The sequence below is a fragment of the Musa acuminata genome, chromosome BXJ1-1 (genome assembly GCF_036884655.1).
Source record: "Musa acuminata AAA Group cultivar baxijiao chromosome BXJ1-1, Cavendish_Baxijiao_AAA, whole genome shotgun sequence".
Taxonomy (NCBI): Eukaryota; Viridiplantae; Streptophyta; class Magnoliopsida; order Zingiberales; family Musaceae; genus Musa; species Musa acuminata.
Window position 1 is genome coordinate 36,644,138 of NC_088327.1, and position 17,555 is coordinate 36,661,692.

Genomic DNA, 17,555 nt, shown 5'->3' on the forward strand with positions numbered 1-17,555 from the left:
TTTGGTGACAAATTTCATTACGCAGAACAAAATAATTTGGAATTTTACCTCAAACAATTGTATTATGTTTAAAAGTCATAAAAATTAATTTATGTACTCCAAATTATTTTCCTCTATATTTTTTTCATGTTTCGATTTTAGATAGCCATAATTAAAGTAACCAAGGTATATTGACAATAAGGATTGATGTTATTGATGTTCTGCCTGAGTTGGTATGATATATTGACAACAAGGATTGACGTTCTAACAGAGTCAATTTGACAACATCAATCCGATCATTTGCTAGTATTAATTAATATATTGTACATTCCTAAAGATTTCAACTAACAATTTTTGTATTTTTGTGTTATATCACATCATATTGCGTTAGAATTAGTACCAATATTCAATTCATTCATGGAAGTTGGAAAGTACATGAAAAGCAAAAACAACTACATACAAACATAGCATACAAATCCAAGAAGGACGAGCATACGGGTCAACGATTAAATTTTGATACCATATTACATAAAAAAATAAAAGAAGAAAAACAACATAAAGAATTACAGGGCATGACAATTTACTTTATAAACAATAGAAGATGTTCATCAAAACTAAGTAGCTAGCTTCCTATTTAGTGATAAAAAAGAATATGATATGAGCCAAAAGTGTCATGATTCAGTGATGCATCTACTTTTATACCCAAATCTAGTGATTCTACAAAGCCTAACCTATGGAGACTAAAAATAAAAGTTTCAAATTACCATATCAAAACGTAACTGATTGAGTGTACCTTCAAAATGTATGGATAAGTACATGTGTTTTAGCCTGATTAAGAAGCATCTTTTATTGAGATATCAGTTGAATGCTGCACAAATATGTTCCAATTAACAACTAGCTTTGTACGATACCTTTATAATTTGCTTTGCTAGTCATTTCAATTTGAGTGAGATTTTATTTACACTTAATATTTCACATTGTACATTTACCATCATAGAATTACAAATTAATTATTTTAGAAGTAATAACATGATAAGCAAAAAGGACCGTAAAAATTACACAAGGATGTTCTTTGAGTATCGAGTTGAGTAAAGTCAATTTAGCTAAAGCATAGCAAACAATATAAAATGCCACATTATAAAACCTTATTAACTATAGTAATAATTGCATCATAAATGCATAAGAACTTCTTGCTAACAACACATCATAAAAATTTATAGTTCCAATGTTAAGGGCACAAAATTGCAGACTTGACTTCAGCAACATTTCAAGAGCTCATGTAAATCTCTCAATTTAGATAAGTGAACATAAACAAAAACTTCGGATCAATGACCATAACTAAAATCTTGATCACAAGCACTACAAAATGCAATTGGAAGTTGAATCTAGACAACATAAGAGCTAATAATCAAAGAAAAAACATTCTACCAAGTGACACTATCCCATAATTCCATATCCACATATTGCAATCGCCATCATCTGAGAAATGACCAAGCTGAAACCATCAGCAATTGAGTCCCAAATTTCATTAAGACAAACACACCAACATTAACACCTAAAGGTCGAGGAGAGGTCATAAATCATTGGAATTTGTCTGTATTAGCATCTACTTGATAGCAAATTTTGAAAATAAAAGAGAAACAACCCATATTAAGTGAGTGTCATCTGGTTACTAATCTTTATCAAGCTATGACAAATAACAATCACCAAGAGAGAACTCTAAGATCACAAGAAAGGTAGCTTTGCATTTAATATTCCATTTAAAATCACAAAAATATTTAAAGATGGACATTTGTCTTCATGATTTCTTACTTCTTGAGATTCTCTTCAATTTTTTTTTAAAAAATTCTGACCTAGTTCCTAGCTCAGAGCAACATTAACATAACCAAAAAAACTGATAGCACCAACACTTGAGAATAAATAAATCTAAATCACCATTGTTGAAATTGTATGACACTTAATGGTTATAACCAATCATACAACATTTTAGAAAATGATAGTAGCTACCCATGATATCTTCACTTCTTGTTGTTGTTGGTACAATGAACAATCTGAATCTTGAACAAGGCAAATATACAGATATGCACAAATTACTAAATATGGCATGTCACGTAAAACTAGATAACTGACATCAATAAAATATTTCCTATATAAGATTAGAGAATGGACTACATAACAATAGAAAAAAAATATCTCAGATAGATTTATTTTCTGAATTTCTATATTCATGACCAAGGTCTGCAATACCGAATTATACCGCCCGGTACCGGGCGGTACATTCAAAAAAATCTCGTATCGAACGATACGATGTAATATCGAGCGGTAACGGTCGATTTCGATCGTTACCACACTGTAGCAGTGCTACAGTGCTCCAACGGTCGTTACCACACTATAGCAGTGCTACAGTGCTCCAACGGTCAATTTGACCGTTGGAGCCCTTTCTCATTCTATTTAAGTCATTCTTCTCCCCTATTTCATTATACTCTGTTAAACTCTCTCTCAAACTTTTTTTTCTCTCCTAAACTCTAGAAAACAACGATTTATGAATTCAATCGAGGCTAATTTGGGAAGATTAAAAGGAAGAGCTTTTTAATCAAGAGGTATGTATTCGATTTCTTTAATTAGAGAGTAATTAAGATCTTTAAGATTATGATTAGTGTGTTTCATGCATATTAAATATTGAATAATATTTATGATAGTAAAATAAGTTTAATTAAGTTTTATTAAAGTTACTTAATGTTGTGATTAGTCATTTTAATGATGGTTTAATCGAAATTTATTCATTTTTATATCAATTCAATGTCTTTAATACCTATTAGGGTATTTGTCATGTTTATACTGTTGAAAGAGACGTAATTAGTGAAAAATTAACTATATTAATCGTATAATTAGTGTAGATAAATGATGATTTTATCATAATTTAAATCATATTGGATTAAAATTATATATTTAAATCATATTGATCCCATTAACCTCCAATTCTACAACGAAGATTCAGAGCCAATGTTAGATTGGGTGGAGACCTGTCGTTCGTTTTGGTGGTAAAATCAACAATCAGGTATATCTACATATGTAATTATTTAATTAATTTGAATTTTAGAGTTTATATTGTAATAAAATAGTCTAACAATTCAAATGATTTTTCTGTAGATATTTCAATCTATAACGGGCTGAAATACGAACCTCGAACAAAACTACCTCAAAGCCCGAAAAAGATATGTGATACTATTCTTACATAATTTACATTGATTTTGCTAAACTTATACTATTACTATATTTATTTATAACTTGAAAACACTATCCTAACTTTTTTTTTTATTTTCAGGTATTTTCGGAGGGTTTAAAGGACTGAAATTAGGTGTACCGCTCGGTGCACCTGGGGGTACCGGTCGGTACACCGTACCGTACCGTACCGAGCCCAGGTCGAAACACTAGTTAGACAAGAAAGACTAATATAAGTCACAATTCTTTGTTAGTAATTATAACTAATTTGATAAAAAGATTACAGAATGTTAAGAGGCAGGCCAGAAGTTAGACAAGAAAGAGAATTAATTAGTGCAGTAGACTTTTCAATGATAAAATTTGAGAAACCACCATAGATACTTTCTAGTAAAGGAGTAACCAAAATATTCAACAAAGAAAGGATACTTGAACCTGATTCTCAAATTCCAGTAAATGAAACATCAATGCTCTAAGTCTCTTTGTCCCTGAATGATAAAAAAAAGCAATGTGCCTTGATCATAACATGAATGAAAGGTAAGCCTCAACATATGACTAAAGCATCACAAATGTCAATCTATGAGAAAATTGTTGGAGGTGAAATATCTTTAAGCATGAAACAATTTGCAAACAACTTAATCTATAATCAGTGACATTAGGCAAAATCTCATTGTATGAAGCTGAAAATATTGACGGTTATGAATAATAGTAGACATTTGTTATAATATTGACAATTATGGAAAGACCCTTACCGTAAATTTATGGAGGAAAAGGGGAAAAAGAGGAAAAAATATGATGGAACTTAAAAATGGTGTCTATATTCCTTCTTAAAATCCATATGCAGGCTCAACAAAAAAATAACAGATGACTTCTAAGTTTTTTGCAAAACCAGTTCACTTAGTATATCACTAAAATGCATTGAAGTAATTCTTGGAATAATTGAACTCTTCAAAACAATTTGAAATATTTCATTAAGAAGTTCAGAAAGCACAGAAAAAGAGGGGAGGACCAATTCATTAATTCAAATGAAGGAAAAGTGTGTGTTTAAGTTAAGCTTCTAGTTCGAATGATACATTGTCCAAAGATGTAACATTCAGTCTTACGAGTTCTTCCGGCTTTCTTTCATTGTGTTAGTTCATTTATGACAAACAATGTCTAGCATATCAGCTTGGAGATTTTATATAAAGTCGTCCACTTTTGGAAAAAAAAAAAAGTAAACTAGTTGTTCATTCTTGTTACAAATTATCTCAAATTTATATTCAAAGTGTGAGGCTTCAAGTCAAACACTAACAAGCACCTAGTAGAAGGATCTTTTATGGATGGCTCCACATCAGGTACGAAATATTCAGACCATTTGAAACAGATGGGAGAATAACAAAATTTGACCAGTATGAATAATTATTATTCTGGATAATAAGGGTGAGCTAATCATATGCGCATCAATAAAAAAATGCATAATTTCACAACATAAAACTGATTTCTAGTTTTATAATTCAAACACCAACAACCATTAATCAAGAGAAAAAGAAGGTTGTATATGCACCTTCCCCGTGTTGCAAAGGGTGCACGCACCGTTGGCCATGAGCTTCACTGCAGCTTCTTGTTTGTCTCGATCAAGCTCTGGAGCTTTCTGAGGATCATCAATCTCCACCGCATTAGCCTTGTCCATATGGCCAATGATAGTTTACAAGATATATATGATGATGGCAAGGGGCACAGAGGTAGAGGTGTTGGAAGGGATCGTAACTTTGGTGATGGAAACTTCAAATGCTTACCCAATATTCAATTTGTCTCTCCATTACAACCAACAAGATCATGAATAGATTATTAAAAAAAATGATGACTTAAATAAATCAATCGGAATTATCGTGTCAAATTCAAACTTGGTACCACATGTGATATTACTGGAATCGCAATAAATAATCACAACCGCTATTGCTACCTTAATCTCAGTAAACAAATAGGGAAGTTGGAAACAAGAAATACCAACTCAAAGGTCGGTGTTATACTTACAAAGGCAAATTTCAGATATAGTGCTTGGATGCTGAAACTTGTGGTAAATGACCACAATAGCATAATTGAAAAAATACTGAAATAGTAGCCATGTTATTAATTGGTGAACATTTATATGAAACATAGCAAGCTTGTCTATCAAGCTCATGAACATTGCTACCACTCTGCTACAACTACAGCTGATTCAGCAAGATAAATCCAAATCGAAACCTTTAATGAAGATCTTGTTAATCGGAAGGACCCGAACTACTCCACTATTACTATAATGAAGCAATTATGAACTGTTGGTCTAGTAAGCTAACTTCCAAACTTTAGAACTGCATTATATCCCATTTGACACCATTTTTCAAGCCCTATCTTAGGATCAGAAGTGTATCTATGTTGCAGAAGACATAATCTATTCATGGAAAGACATATAAATTTGATATTTTTGTTTATTTCACAGGGAAAAACATAATAAACAGAATTACAGTGCCTCACCTTTATCAAGCTCATAGATTTATTTGTTTGGTATCTCTTTACTATTATGGTATATACTGTGGTTTGCAGTTCTCTTAGGTTGAATAACTGCTTTCTACAGAAATTATGACACATCTTACTAAAAACAAAAAATTTTAGGCTTGGATTTCACTCTTGAACTTATCTTTATTTTCGAAAAATTTCAAATTAAAAATTATTCATTTCATGAACAGTTTTTTAAACAATATCTGAGTGGTTGATCAACAGTCTTTTGATTGTCAAACACAATTCTAGTTTTGCAACTCCACAATTTTCTAAATTATTTCACCCTCTAAACAAAATCCTGAGATGCTTAAGTATCTTTTTATATGCAAATAAACATAAAAAAACACTATTTCAAGTGAAATGAAGTACTCCGTAGTGAAATAATATCTACACCAAATAAAAGTTTTCATGGGTTCTAGAATGGTCCTAAAAGAACATAAAAAATCTGAAGGCTAATGGATATTTTAGGGAACCTTTAGTCACCCAAAAAATAAAGACATAAGAAGTTACATCTTAGATCAAAATTATGCATAGATCTCTTAGTTGTTGAATATGATTATAGTTGTGCAACACCCTAAGTTTCCATATTTTCACCCTCTAAGCAAATCCAAAGATGCTTTAATATCTTTGTATCTGTGAATAAAGATTTAGCAAAGACACCATAGCAAGATTTTAAATTCATCATGTGAAAGTACTTTGATCTGGCAATAGAGCTACACAGTTCAATCTTCAAAGTTTCTTAATGGTCCTAAAAGAATATAAAATTCTGAAGTTCAACTTATATCATAGGAAACCTATAGTTAGAAAAGAAAAAAGAAGCATAGGGTCATAAGCAATTACCTCTTATAATGCATAGATCTCACGATTGTCAAACACACTTCTAGATATGCAATGTGATGTCTTCATGTGATAACTAGGCCATATTGAATGTTATAAGAAATCTCAACTCAAAAAAAAATGGAAAAGGAAATCTGAAGTTTGTTATACGGATCAATCTTCAAAGTTTGTTTTGGCAATGTGATATCTTCATGTGATACTTAAGGCCATATTACAAGTGCTTTGTTCTGGCAATAGAGCTACACAGTTCAATCTTCAAAGTTTCTTTATAGTCCTAAAAGAATATAAAATTCTTAAGTTTAACTTATATCATAGGAAACTTATAGTCGGAAAGAAAAAATAGAAACATAAGGCCATAGGCAATTACCTCTTATAATGCATAGATCTCTCGATTGTCAAACACTCTTCTAGGTGTGCAATGTGATGTCTTCATGTGATACCAAGGCCATATTGAATATCATAAGAAATCTGAACTCAAAAAAGAAAAAAAACAATAAGCATCAATCAGTTTGATCTAATTATGCATGATTAGTATACACAACAAAATATATAGTCTGCACAAAAATTCTCAAACAAAAATGAGACAAAGATAGTAACTTACAAAAAAGAAACACGAGAAGCAAATTGAAATCACTTTAAACCACATAATTAGATTATAACAATTGGGCAAAAATTATAGACCACATGTTTCATCAATTGGGCAATAATCATATCGATAACTATGAAATGATAAGCAATAAATAGGAAATAAAAATCAGACTCGTAGCTGCAATGATAGTCATGTTGTAAATAAGCCTACTAAAATGCTGTAAAAGGCTGTAAGGTTTCTAACTTACCTTAGGCGGTTGCGCTCATATTTGAAGATCTCGAATCCATGCGCTTGTATGAAAATGTGCTGCCTCTTTGACACCACGAAACTTCCCATTGCAATGTTACCAACAACAGATCTTCATGTCAAGCACTAGAGAAGTCTTCCATTTGGAATCTTAATCATTTCCACCTATCCGCCTTTTCATCTTATGAGAACATTAAATTGGGCAAAGGGCAATTCAGGTTTTGTTATTTTGGGAGTCTCAAAGATATTCCAAAACCTGACTGTCTCATCTGCTGCTGCAGAAGCTACTACACCTCCCAGTGGACTCCCAGCCAAGGAAAGAACCCGGGATGAATGACCGGAAACCTCAGCCACTCTCGTCATGGATGGGTAATTCCACAAGGTGAGTTGATTATTCGGCGAACCATGGGAGGTCAGTAATTCAGATTTGTTTTTGTCCCATAGCAATGCACAAACTTCAGAGCCAGCATCAATCGAGTTCAAGCAAGCACCGTTAACGGTGTTCCAAAACTTAACGCAATGATCATTGCAACCTCCACCAGAAGCCAGCAGGTTGCTCCGAGTTGGGCACCAGTCAACGGCCTTCACAATGGAAGTGTGGCTGCTGATCCTGTGAAGCCATTGACGTTGACGTGGATGGTCACGTGAGACAGGCATGCAGGCATCCCATATGTGCACTAGTTTGTCCTGTCCTTCACTCGCCAAATACCGCCCTGACAACACGGACCATTTAAGACTACAAACTCCACGCCGATGCCCATTATAGAAACAGATGAACATGTCATCCTTTCTAAAGTCATAATCAACAACAGTGCCATCAAATCTTCCGACTGTCAAGATTGAATTACTTCTCCACGCAAGTGACAACACAGGGGCCTGGTTCTCATCTTCCATCCCATCCACGACATGTCCTGTTGCTAGATCAATCAGGGATAAATCTGAATTGCCAAATGCGACAGCAAGAACTGCACAGTCTGGCGACCAGCGGATGCAAGTGATAGGTCCTCTGTCTTCTACGGGTTGTAGAAGCTTAGTCGACTCGTTTGCAGCGTCCCAGAGATACACTGCGTCCTCAAGGCCAATCGCCAACACATTATTGCTTCCCCAGTCGAGGAGATTCAAAACATTATCATCCAACAAGCCGTTGATTACCAAAACCCTCTCTGGTTCTTTAGGGATTCGCCTCTGCTGCTTCTTCTGCGGCCGAATGGGCTCGTCAAACTCGGGCAGCTTGCTGGCCGACGCTTCAGGTGCAGTCTTGAAAGCGAGGATACGAGACCTGTTCTTCAAAATGCACTCGTCAAGAAGCTTTTGGTACGCCACGCTCGATGGGGATTCCCTCGAACCATCACGCTGCGGTCTCGAAGGCCCGGTTAGGGCAAAGCGTGCGTAGTCCATGTCCATCGCCGACCGGAACGGGATGAAGCGGTCGTACTCCACACGCCTAGAACGCGAAGAAGACATATTTTCCAATCGAAACCAGAACGAGACTGGCTAGGTGACGAAAAACGATCGAGAAAACCAGAAAGATCGATCTTCCCACAAGAAAGTCGACAACCAAGAATCGATTAAAAGAACCCCAAGACCAACAAAAATTCTGAACCCGAATCAAAATTTCGACGGATGAAGAACCAAGAGAAAAAAGAAAGGAATGAGATCACCGCAATAAAAATCGAAGGGAAGGACCCTCGCAGCTGTGCCCGTTCGTGTTCGTCGGAGAGCAGTTCCGACCTTCGCAGAACGACGAGATCGCCGAGAGTCGAGAGTCGAGAGCCGAGAGCCGAGAGTCGAGTGCCGAGCGCGCGAGGGGAGAGAAGTTGTTGTGGTTGCAACAGAGTGGGCCCTCGGGTTATATAGATGCCACCCAGCCCAAGCGTTACATTCTAAAATCGTTCCGTTATATTTACCCAATCTACGTAGCGGGTAGTTTGACATCACACCGTTATATACAGCTATCATCTACGTTAAATTTGGTGTACCTTATTCTTTTAGAATTTGTATGTTAAAGAAACAAGACGTGGCATTTTTTTATTAGTATAATGAGATTTGATATTCTTTTATTTGTCACTAAAAAAGAATATTTTTATTTTAGGATATTTTAATTTTTAAATAATATCTATAAACTGATAATATTTTTATTAATACACTAGGTTTTCAGTCTCAAATTATAATATATCTTATTTTTTAATTTTAAATTTAGTACAATATTCATTCACATAAATTATGCATCTAATTAACCCAACAAAGATCAAACAGTGAACAATTAGACAAAACTAGAAGTAAATGCTGACCATTCTCAATTTAGATGATAAATAGTTAAATGCTTGAATTATTAAGAAAATATGACAATTAATCATTTTTAATTATATTAATTTATTATTATTATTCTAACCAAAATTCATTGAAAGTTCATCTTAAATTGTTGGAGCAAAACAATGATATACAAATTTTGATGAAGAAACAAATAAGATATTAAAATAATAAAAATAAAAAGATAAAGTTTAGAAAGAACTTAAAGACATGTAATCAATGTCTTAATATGAAAAACTCATCCTTACATATCGGATTGATCGAGATTTTAATATCAATATTTAATCCATCTTATCTTTGTGAACATAAATAAATATTATCATAGAGTTAGTTAACTAGCCTCTCTTAGCATATCAAGTAGCAAAATAATAATAATAATAATATTTTTAAAAAATAAAGAGGAGAAATTGTATTGAAATATGAATTAATAAACTATAGCCATTTACAATTCTATTTATAGAGCCTAAAAAGCATCCTAAATGTCATAACCGATATTGTTGTAAGAGACATCCTTTCATTAAAATATCTTTTATGCATATCAAGATTATCTTTACATAATTTTAATTTTTAAAATATAATACTAATAAAATTATATTTATTTATAAGATAAGATCATTGGAAAAACTTTTTTTTTTCTTTTTACTTGGAAAATGATGACTTCACTAGATTATGTAAAAGACTGAGATATTTTTCTCTCCCTTTATCAAAAGAAAATAGAAAAATATTAATAAACCAAATACGACTATAATGATATATTAAATAATAAAATAATACTTTTAATTAATATCTTAATAAATATAGTATGAATTATTAAAAATATAATAGTATTGTCAAGAAATAATCATATAGGTTGTTGTTATTAGATATCAATTTAATTTTCCTTAAGTCATTTTTGCTACTTTTGACATAATTTTGATTAAAATGTGTTAGAACGGATAAAAGAGCAAAAAAATTAAATTAAATTTATAAGTTATGAAATCCATAAAGTAGATTAGAAAATATTTATAAAGAGTATAAAAGAGTTTATAAAAGGTAGAATCAAAATATATGAGATACATTGTTCTTAAAATAGATTCCACTACTTCATAAATTCATAAAATTATTATAATTTTATTTAGCTAAGGTAATTAAACTCCAAATCAAAAACATTCTACATGAAACCTTTATAAATATTTTGTAGATTGTTTCAGTTTTTAAAACTTTGATAAAAATTTATTGGTTTTTTTACCTTTTCATCACATTTTAACTTGATATGTTAATAGAACTATTTAGACTTTGGATCACTTTAAAAAAAATTATATTATTATCCACTTAGAATACTCTTTAAAAGATACATAATTTGTGAAAGAGGTTTTGGGGGATATAGATATAAGAGTATTATTATTAAATAAAAGTAGAAAAAATATCATTTCCATAATTCTTTATTACAAATGATCATTAAATTAAAACTAGGATGCTTTATAAAGTGATATAATAAGCACTAAAATTAGAATGTCTTATGAAAAGATATAATAAGCCATGTAGAAGTTTTTGTTGTACAAAGCTGATTGCAAGCTTCTATGAGTGCATTTTGTGATCATTGGTATTCCTTTATATTACAAATAATGTTATTTTTATCATAATATAAACACCTAGAAAAGAGGAAAAGAGATGATCATATGAAACTAACCAGAGCTTATCCAAGTAAGATTTTCTTTTTAGGCAAGATTTTGATTTTTTTAAAATAAAATAATTGAAGGTAAAATCCATCAAACAAAATTACATATGTAGCAAAAATCATCATACCACCTAAAATGGTATAAAATATATTGTGCGTACTAGTCTAGATGTGGATCGGTATGCGAATTGCTTTTGTTTTAAGTGATATAATCTAAATTATATATGAAAACCTTATAATCACCATATTTCTCATGGATGGTGCTTACCCATTAGCCATCATTTCTCTCTTTGGTACATACTCTCTTCTTATCCTTCTCTTCTTTGTTCATGTCATTTCTCACTACTTTCTCCTCTTCCTCCTCCCTCCTTTGATCCATCTTCTTTCTTCTTTCTCCTCCTTCACTGCTTCCTCTTCTTCTTCTTCCCAATCCAACACAAATTGATATAGGACAAAAGCATATTATTGGATTCTCTTATATTAACAACTACATAAATGCTTTTATGTTCAACATGACCTCTTTTGAGTTTGGCTTCTCAAATTGGATTCTCATATTATTGGATACTTCAATCACCATCATTTTGTGTTTGTCCAATGATCTTATATAGTATAAGGTTTATATATTTTATTTTCATATACAAAATATTTAAAAATATTAAGGCCATATATAAGATGTTTAAAAATATTAAGAAAGACTAGGTTAAACAACATAATTGTTCCATTTATTTATAGTGAAATATCCGAAAGAAAATCTATTAGAAAAATATATTTTCTATTAGTAACTCATTACAAAATTACCATCATATTTGGTATATTTAGATGCTTTCTCTATTTAATAACATTTATTACTTAAGAGGAGTCTTGTCTAAGTGGAATTAGAATACTTTGGGTGATATTAATGCTAAGGTTGATATTAATAAGTTAGAGCTTCTAGATGTCATCTTAAACAAGGATGTTATAGAGTTGGGATCCCTTTATAATCACATTCAGACTCTTACTATGTATGTTTACCTAAAGACTTGTGTTAAGATCAAGTTTAAATAGATTCAGAACAAGGATAAAGATATGAGATTTTATCATAATTTAATTATTGATAGATATAAGTAAAATTTCATTCATAATATTCAGAGTGACCAATAGTATATTTATCAACCTGAGCTTATCTCTCATAAATTCATCTTCTTTTATTCTCAATTTTGTGGTGGGGATATGAATAAGCCCTTTTTTTATTTTAATTCTAAATCCCTTTAGCCTAATATGAATAGTATTCTTAATGATCAAGGTTCTGAGTTAATTAGATACTTTAACAAATATAAAATCTGTAAGTTTCTAGGTCGTTCGACTTTAGTAAAAATCCTGGGACTAATGGGTATACTTTTAAATTTTATCAATACTACTAAGATACTAAAAAAGATTATCTTATTGAGGCCTTTAATTAATTATATTTTCATGTCTTTTTGTTGGTTGATTAGGCTAGAACCTTCTTTATCTTCATCCCTAAATATTTAATTCCTAGAAAAATTTTATATTTTTCATCCCATTTTTGTAAGTAATGTGATATATAATGTTTTGTCTAAGCTTTTGGCTTCTAATATCAAATCTCTCTTGAATAATTTGTTTGATATTGAGTAATCAACTTTTCTCTTGAGTAGAAGTATTCATGATAATATTTTGATAGCTTAAGAAGTGATTCATTCTACATTTGAAATAAGGATAAGAGTCCTTTAGTTATGTTTAAAATTGATCTTGAAAAAGAATATGATCATCTTTCTTGGGATGTCATATTTTGCATTTATACTCTTTTAAATTGTTTTATATAATTTTTGTCTTGGATTAAAAATTATATTTCTATTTATATTTTTTTATATCTTATTAATTGTAAGGGCTCAAGGTATTTCAAGAGCAATAGGGGTATTGGGGACTATTATCCCCATATCTATATATCATTGTGGCCCAAATCCTTTCTTGCCTATTTCATAAGGCTATTGAAGATAAGTTGCTCACCCTATTTAAATTTAAAAATGTATATGTTTCTCTCATATTATATATGCAAATGATATTTTGACATGCTTTAGGGTGAATAAAAGATTTTGCGAAACCATTAAGGATAATCTCAAGGCTTATGAGACTCTTATGAATCAACTCATTAATCTTAGTAAATATGATTTTTTTTTTCTCGTAGCATGAGAGTTGGTAAGAGACATGTTGTCCATTCCTTTAATATCAAAGTGAGAAAGTTCTATTTTAAATACCTTAGTACTATGATCATCGCTCATAGAATTCTCAAATCGCCCTTTGATATTATGTTGAAGTCTTAACGGTAAGATTGATTCTTGGAATAGGTCTAAGTTATCCTAGGCTAGTAGGTGTTAGGATCATAATGACACTAAGAGGGGAGGGTGAATTAGTATTACAGTAAATTTCAATCGATTTTAAAGGTCCATCAATAAATCCATATTGGAAATGAAATTAACAAAAAATATGAGTAAGGGTTGTGAGTAAAGTAAATTAGTAAGTAACAACAAATCAAAATTAAGAGAAGTAATACAAATCGATTTATATTGGTTCAATCTTTCCGACCTATATCTACTCTTGATTTCTCTTTCGTCGAGGCCATTGGCTTTCACTACTGATCTTTTTTCCAATGGATGAAAATCAACTATCATTATTATAGCTTTTATCCTTTTAATAGGCTTATGAGAGAACCTCTATACTCACTCTTTTATAATATCTCTCATCTCCTATAACTCAGAATCACCTCTAAACTCAGAAAAAGAGACTTAAATAATATCCAAAGAGAGAGCTACAACTCTTCACCAACTTAGAAATTGATGCTCCACCAACCAAACCTTAGTGGGCTATTTATAGGCCCCAAGAGGCTTAAAAAATGGAGCCAAAAAATTTAAATTCTTGAAATTTTAAGTCATAGGCAGTACTATCGTTGACACATGGTAGTACTACCGTTATAACTTTTGATATTACAATTTTAGACTTTTGGATAATACAACTATCATAATTTTTAAATATTAAGTAGTATCACCATCAATATAGGTGGTACTGTTGAATCTCGGATTTTGATGATAAAATCAATTGATGGGTTAATTGATCTAATCCATATTATTGAGCTAAGTGTGCAGGATTAACTACGATAACCAGAAAACACAAAGCAAGTATACCGGAGTCAAGTTCGATGGACGTTTAAGAGTCCGAAGAATCGTCGGAGATGCTGCCGGAACCAACCGAGAAGAAATCGGGAACCTATCGGAATTTTCGGAAGTTCGCCGAAGAGATTGTCGGAGGTTCACGGAGATCACCGAGAAGGCTCGGCTACTCGTTAAAGTCATCACAAGATCGGGAGCTTGCCGGAACAAGACTCGACGTTCGCGGTTGAAAACTTGCTTAGGATGTTTTTTTTTTTTGTTATGTAGTTCACTTGTAATTAGGATTAGGATTAAGAGATAATCCTATATCCTGGTTAGGGGCCAACTAGGCCCAAAGTCAGATTTGGTTTGGGCTAAAATTAAGCCAAACCAGTGAATCAGAGAGCCAGGCGGTGGCACCGCCTGGCTGGGCGGTAGCATCGCCCAGCACCCGAGAGCTGGGCGGTGACACATCCTGGGCTGGGCGGTTGCACCGTCCAGCACCCGAGCATTGGGCGATGGCACCGCTTGGCTGGGCGGTGGCACCGCCAGCATCGGGAACATAAGAGAATTCAAATTTTTTGGAGCCCAAATTTGAATCCTCTTGAGGCCTATAAATACCCCTCAAGTCTCAGCTGAGAATACAACTTTTTGAGTAGCAAGTGATTGAGAGAAAAGTCTTAGAAGAGTCTTTACCTTTCTTGTTTTCAATTTGCTAGTGTTCACCTCCTTCTTTCTTGCTGAAAATCTGTAAGAGAGTGAACCGCTTGTAAAAGTTGTAAGAGGGGTATTTACCCTTCCCTTTCAAGAGATTTGCTAGTAGAAGGTGGGAGCCTCATCGAAGAGGGGCCTCGCAAGTGGATGTAGGTCACTTGACCGAACCACTTTAAAAACGGCGTAATCTCTGGTTTGCATTTCATTATTGCTATTTACATTATTGCAAACCCTCTTACTTGCTTTATTTCCTCATTACATTTACTGCACAACTTTGCGAATACGCTTTCAAGTTAAGCACTTCCGATTCTGATTTTTATCGTACGAAAGATTTGTCGAAACCAACGTGTTAAGCCGCTGCACTAATTCACCCCCCCTCTTAGTGCCGCTCTGATCCTAACAATTGGTATCAGAGAAAGGCTCACTCTCATTTTTGGTTTAATACCCAAGAGAGATGGCTTACTCCGGCATGCATGAGGGTCATTCTATCACACGTCCACCCTTGTTTAATGGGTCGGATTATACTTATTAGAAGACTCGGATGAGGATCTTCCTCATTTCTATGGATTTCGAGCTTTGGACTATTGTTGAAAACGAATTTCAAAAATCTTCTCTTCCAATGAGCGAATGGAATGAATCGGAGAAGAAGGTTTTTGCTTTAAATGCAAAGGCTATGAATGCCTTGTTTTGTGCACTAGACAAAAATGAATTTAATCGTGTTTCAATTTGTGATTCGGCTTTTGATATTTAGAGAACTCTTGAGGTCACTCATGAAGGCACTAGCCGAGTGAAAGAGTCCAAAATCAACATCCTTGTGCACTCTTACGAACTTTTCCGAATGAAACCAAGTGAGTCCATTGGAGACATGTACACCCGGTTTACAGATGTCATCAATGGACTCAAAGCTCTTGGTAAAGATTTTACTAACTTTGAACTAGTAACTAAAATCTTAAGATCCCTCCCTAAAAGTTGGGATCCAAAAGTTACGATCATTTAAGAGGCCAAAGACCTTAAAGCATTCCCTCTTGAAGAACTCATTGGGTCTCTAATGACCTATAAAATGACATGTCAAGCTCATGACGAGCTCGAGAACCCCCTTCCAAAGAATAGGAAGGATATGACACTCAAATCGCAAGAAGACCACTTGAAAGGAACATTAAGTGATGAGGACAGTAACAATGACATTGCACTTTTGACTCAAAAATTTAAAAAATATTTAAGAAAGAATAAATTTAAAAATAATATAAAAAATAAATTTGAACAAAAGAAGGACTAAGTGATTTGCTATGAATGCAAAAAACTGGGACACTACAAGAACGATTGTCCTCAAGCCAAAAAGAGAACATCAAAGAAGAAGGCACTCAAGGCAACGTGGGATGATTCAAGCGCGTCCGAAGAAGAGGAGTCCAACACCGAGCAAGTTGCTCATTACGCGCTAATGGCTTTAGGAGAAGAGGTATGTGATTTATTTAATGAAGATTTATCTTTTGACGAACTCTCTATCGCTTTTCATGAATTATTTGATGAATGTAGAACTGTTAGCAAGAAGTTAAGTATCTTAAAGAAAGAGCATGCTTTGCTATAAGATAAGTTTGATAGTCTTCAAACTCCTCCATGCTCTAAGTGTGAGCATTTAGAAGCAACAAAAAATGAAAATTTGCTTCTTAAAGAAACTTTAAACAAGTTTAAGGTTGGTAGCAAAGGATTAGATATGATCCTTGCACACAAGGGTCACATCGTAAATAGAAATGGAATTGGATTTATAAAAGGATTACATCAAAATCCTACCACTTTCATAAAAGGACCTACATTACATGTTTCCTCTTATATGAAATGCAACTTCTGTTGCAAATCCGGACATATTGCCTACAAATGTTCATTTAGGAAAATTAGTTCACAAAAATTAATATGGGTTCCTAAAGGAACTATAAAGGATTCAATAATAAATAACAAAGTTAGTGGATCAATTTTTGAGGCACCCAAAATCAAATGGGTACCTAAAAGTCATCCTCTTTTGTAGACAAACCCATAAGCTAGGAGCAAGAGATGGTATCTTGATAGTGGATGCTCAAGACATATAACTGGAGATCCATCTCATTTCTCTATGCTCACTAGCAAAGAAGAAGAGTACGTCACCTTCGGAGACAACAACAAAGGCAAAATCATTGGCAAGGGAACTATTGGTAACAAATTTAGTTTTTCCATTGATGATGTTTTACTAGTTGATGGATTGAAACATAATCTCTTAAGTATTAGTCAACTATGCGATAAAGGTTATATCGTTAGATTCGAATCAAATATGTGTATTATCGAAAAACCAAACAATAACTTGACTATGATTACATTA

General features: G+C 32.9%; 1 protein-coding gene across 1 annotated transcript; it reads right to left on the bottom strand.

The window, feature by feature from the left end:
• Positions 1 to 1,416: 1,416 nt before the first annotated feature.
• On the bottom strand, positions 1,417 to 8,851 carry LOC135679606 (cell division cycle 20.2, cofactor of APC complex-like). The gene is made up of 3 exons (XM_065193538.1): positions 7,644 to 8,851; positions 7,389 to 7,499; positions 1,417 to 1,474 (listed from the first exon to the last, which is right to left on the bottom strand). The coding sequence occupies exons 1-3, from the start codon at positions 8,849 to 8,851 to the stop codon at positions 1,417 to 1,419; spliced, it is 1,377 nt and encodes a 458-aa protein (XP_065049610.1).
• Between the last annotated feature and the right edge of the window lie 8,704 nt (positions 8,852 to 17,555).